The 4,464-nt window shown below is 37.6% G+C and overlaps 1 protein-coding gene across 1 annotated transcript in view; it reads right to left on the bottom strand.

Annotated features, from left to right (window-relative positions):
* Nucleotides 1-1,218: 1,218 nt before the first annotated feature.
* Nucleotides 1,219-4,464, bottom strand: part of ATM (ataxia telangiectasia mutated) — a 136,138-nt gene continuing 132,892 nt past the window's right edge. Inside the window, exons 61-62 of the mRNA XM_006833800.1 lie at nucleotides 1,505-1,641; nucleotides 1,219-1,402 (exon numbers count right to left, since the gene is read on the bottom strand). Of these exons, the coding sequence (XP_006833863.1) occupies nucleotides 1,219-1,402; nucleotides 1,505-1,641 (321 nt within the window). The remainder of the gene's footprint in view (nucleotides 1,403-1,504; nucleotides 1,642-4,464) is intronic.

Here is a 4,464-nt window from a genome sequence, read left to right as displayed (position 1 = left end):
ATCTGCTCTTAGGAGATTTGAATTTCTAATTCATACTACTCCTGAGGCCTGGATACCTTAAAGCCAAGATATTAAAAGAGCAGGTATATGACACAGCAGACACAAAGCTTACTTGGAAGGAATTACTCAAGATTTCCATACAAAACCAGCTGAAAATAAGCTCACATTTCAAAATTACAAAATACATGTGTAACCAGTCCATCAAATGCAAGAATCAACAGATTAAAATGGTAGGATTAAACCCCTGAACACATCATTTGATAGAGCAACTAAAAAACATGGATAAATATGCTTAAAATGTGACACAAATGAAGGAACTGAAAAGCTAAAGCTAGACATCAGAAACAAGTAATAGGCAGATCTGAAGAATGATACATAGCTAGAAATTCAAAGAACACACTTTGGACAAAGAAATCCAATACATTAGTTAAAAGGGGTATTATGTACAGCTGAAGACACAATTTATGAAGTAGAAGACAGATAAATGCATGAACAGAATCACAGACAGATGAAGTAAAGAAAAATAGAAGGCCTTAACATTTCAAAAAAGAATAGAATAAGAAGGTGTCAGAAATTTGTTCAGAAATTTGTTCTTTATAATAACTTGTTTATAACTTGATTATTAACTATGCTGAGTGATCTTGCTACTGAAATCCAAACATATTTCTGAAATACTATGAGTTTCAACATTATTTCTTATTAATATAGGTGATTAATATAATATGATACAAAGTAGATGGTTATAATCTTCAAGTTCCCCCTCTGTTTTATATTTAATATAAAAAAATTTATTGTTCATATGTGATATGTGGAGAACAGTTTAATTAAAAGCCACCTCAAAACCAGCAGTATATTTACTTGCTTTGATTGAAACTAAAGAAAAAAAATTGTCACTGATATGTCTGCACTCCTCCTACCACTGTTTGCAGCTAATATATGTCAGTGATTCTCCTGAGAATGATACAAATATACATTTAAGAAGAAATAGAAAAGCTTAGTCTAGCAGCACAACATGAATGAAAACTACTAAAGTATGAGAGAAGAAACACTCTTTGAGACTATCCAAGTATCCTGGGTAGTTTTAAAATACTATGCATTGTTGAAAAAAAGAACAGTTCATTAGTTAAATATTAATACCTGCTGCAGGTTCAAAGTATATGGGTGGCTTTTAAAATAAGGTCAAAATAGAATTCCTAAATGGTGGAACTGAAGGGTAATTCATACCCAGGCTTTCCATCCTGGGAAAAGTCGGCTGAGATTTTTGGGATCCATGGCCTGCTGTATGAGCAAATTCACCTGTCCACCCACACTGAGCACAGTTCCTTCCTCCACTCCTTTCAGCTTCTCTTGCAGTCTCATCAAGACACGTTCTGCTACTTTGTTGAAACTCTGGTCAATATCACTATTGATAAAAACACAAATGTTTCAATGATGTGGAACAATTAAAAGGACTCTGGAAATAAGAAAACTATTGACAATAGGTCCGTCCTAAAATACTGCTCACCTGAGATTTCGTTTGCATTCTTGGTCATCTGTATTCAGAGAGGAGTTGAGTTCAGTTTCATCTTCTGGTCTCTGCTGTAAATACAAAGCTTTCAAAGGATTCATGGTCCAGTCAAAGAGAGGATCATATAGGAGGACCTAAATAGAGAGAACATATTTAAGAACAATGTGTGTCTTGAAGATGTGTTTAGAAAAGAGAGGACCACCACTATTATAAAATAAGAGAGGTCATTCACATGATAATTTACTGGTAGTTGGGAGACCGTGTCACATGTGCCTCATAGTTCCTTGTGAAGGGAACTATACTAGTGGAATGTTCTGGGCTTCTTACCTCATCCTACATTCATTCTTCCATGGCTGGTGAGCAACATTCTTTGGTCCATGTTTCCTGACTAGGTGAACCAATTCTATTAAGAGGACCTACTAATCACTTTCCTTCCTTCTTTCTTTGCTCTTGACTAGGAAGGCTGGGGTAAAGGCATCTGCTTTGCAGGCCCCAATTCTCTCTCAAGTGGACTTTTCTGAAGATATAGAATGTTGTTGTTGTTAAGTGTCGTTGAGTCGATTCCGACCCATAGCGACCTTGTATAGGGTTTGCAAGGAACAGCTGGTGAGCTCGAACCACCGACCTTTGCAGTTCAAATAACTTTGCAGACTGACGCATTATAGCCCACAGCGCCACAAGGTATAGAACAGGTAGTGGGAACTGGAGAGTATTAACCTATTGGAACCTCACTCCTAAGCCATATTCTACACAAGTCTCTTACTGAAAACCCTGAGATCTGGTACCATGGTTGAGGTTTGAGATGGACCTAAGGATCTGGTTACCAAAATAACTGGTATGGCCCAAACAAGTAAGCTTGCAGTCTCAAATGCTAGTAAGTGAGGTCACTGGGGGTGGGATTTCTGACTGGAAACTCAGAACAGCTAACTGCCCCTGGTGTTTTGACTTTTTTAGTTCTTTAATAGTCAGGTTTTAGGTAAAGTTCATCATATTACTGGGAAGAGTGATTCTGTAGGGTACCCCAGCATCATAAGGGTGAAACTTTTTTTTTTTTGCTGCTGCTGCTGCTTTTATTGGATTTCTCAGTTAAGTCTGCAGGCTATGACTATAAAATGTCTTTAGCATAACATTTAAAAATTCAGACCTTGCCAGATCTCCTCTGAGGGACAAAACTGCTCTTAGTTAAGAATCACTTAGTTAGAGGTAATAAAATATTTCCTTAATAGAATGGATGAGCTCTTGGAGGGTAGAATGGCCCATTATGATGAAGAAAATGAGATCTTGAAGGCCATGAGAGAAAAATAAATTGGAGGGGGAAAGTACTCACGCCAAAATGCTTTTAAAGAAGAAATTAGGAAATGGGAACATACTTGAATTGTTAGTGTATCAGATCCAGTGAGTGTTGCTCAATGAAATCTAACACAAAAAAAGAATCCAAGCGAGGAGACTAGGATGGCATTCCTAGGGACTGCGGCCTATTGAGACAATTTGAAGACAATCTGAAAACAAACTCCACAGTAAGATCAATCGAGGAACCATTCTTAAAGATTGAGAGAGCCATAAAAAATGATTCTATAGACTGGTGGAACTCCAAGTCTATGGCCCTTTGTCACTCCTCAGGTCTGGAACTAAATTAACTTCTGTGATTAAACCAAGCAATAGATAGGAATATAGGAATAACAACAATACTAACAAGGTACACACACCATTTGAGATAAAAAGGCAGCCTTTACCTAATGGCAAAACTCAGAAGGATGGGAAAAGAAGGAAGAGAAACAAAAATGCTCAGGAGAAAGCGGGTAAGTGATGTTACCTTAAGAGCAAGCATTGAACGAGAGATGAAGTGTTTGATTTGTTGAATATAAAACTAATGATCTGCTTTGTAAACCTTTACTCAAGTCACAATAAAAAGTTTTTAAAAATCCAAGAATATAGTAGAACATACAGGGGGCAGTTAAAGAGAATTTCTTAGCTGTAACCAGACAATTAGGAGGAATGAGTCACTGAGCCCTGGGGCTCAGGATCATAGACTGGGGGGAGTGGGGGAGCACCAGGCCAATTTGCATAATAGACTCAACAAAGACAGTGTTCTACAATCAACTTTGCTGAGTACTCACTGGGGTCTTATAAAAGCTTGCTTGTAAGCAGCATCTAAAGTGCAATTATTGCTCTCTCCCTGTCTGGAACCAAGAAAAGTGGTGGTGGGGGGTGAGGGGGAGAGAAGCACAGAAATAATTAGAAGAACTAGTGGTACGCACTTACCACTGCTGACTATTTTGAAAAGAATCACTAGGATGTCCTAGACAGAGTGGGAGAAAACTGTAGAACGAAACTCAAAATTATAAAAAGGCCTACACTTACTAGTGTGGTAGAGATTGGTTTTATTAGTAGTCTAATAAGACTACTGCTCTTATTAGTTACACTGGTCAGGCTGGAAATGGAACTCTCCCCACGACTCAACTTCCAACCAAACAACAGACAGACCTAGAAAGTGACTAATAACACCAAGGAGGTACATACTCCTTAGAACAATCAAAAATACCAGATCAAAGGTGCAGCATTTGTCCAGGGATAAAGCTCAGACGGCAGGAAAGGCTAGGAAAGGACAAAGGAAATGGTCAACACAGGGAAGAAGTCGGAAGAGTGTTAGTACATGGTGAGGATTTTATAAAGTGTCACAAATTGAAACGTGTATGTATTATTTAATGGGAAATCAATTTGCTTTGTAAACTTTCACTCAAATCACAATCAGTAACTAAAAAAATGATTCCAGGAAATTTTGGAAAATTTACAGAGGGAAGGTCAGGAACATCAGTGTAAAATATACAAATACGAACTAGAGAATAAGTTTAAAGTGACACAGTTAACGTAGATGGTGCTATGAGTCATTTCTCTGCTCAAAACTCTTCAAAAGCTTCCATGTCACTCAGAGTATAATCCAAAGTCCTTAAAATGGT

This window comes from Chrysochloris asiatica, unplaced genomic scaffold (assembly GCF_000296735.1).
Source record: "Chrysochloris asiatica unplaced genomic scaffold, ChrAsi1.0 scaffold00008, whole genome shotgun sequence".
Classification (NCBI taxonomy): Eukaryota; Metazoa; Chordata; class Mammalia; order Afrosoricida; family Chrysochloridae; genus Chrysochloris; species Chrysochloris asiatica.
Note: the sequence above shows the minus strand (reverse complement) of the source record. Positions and strands in the feature narration are given on the sequence as shown.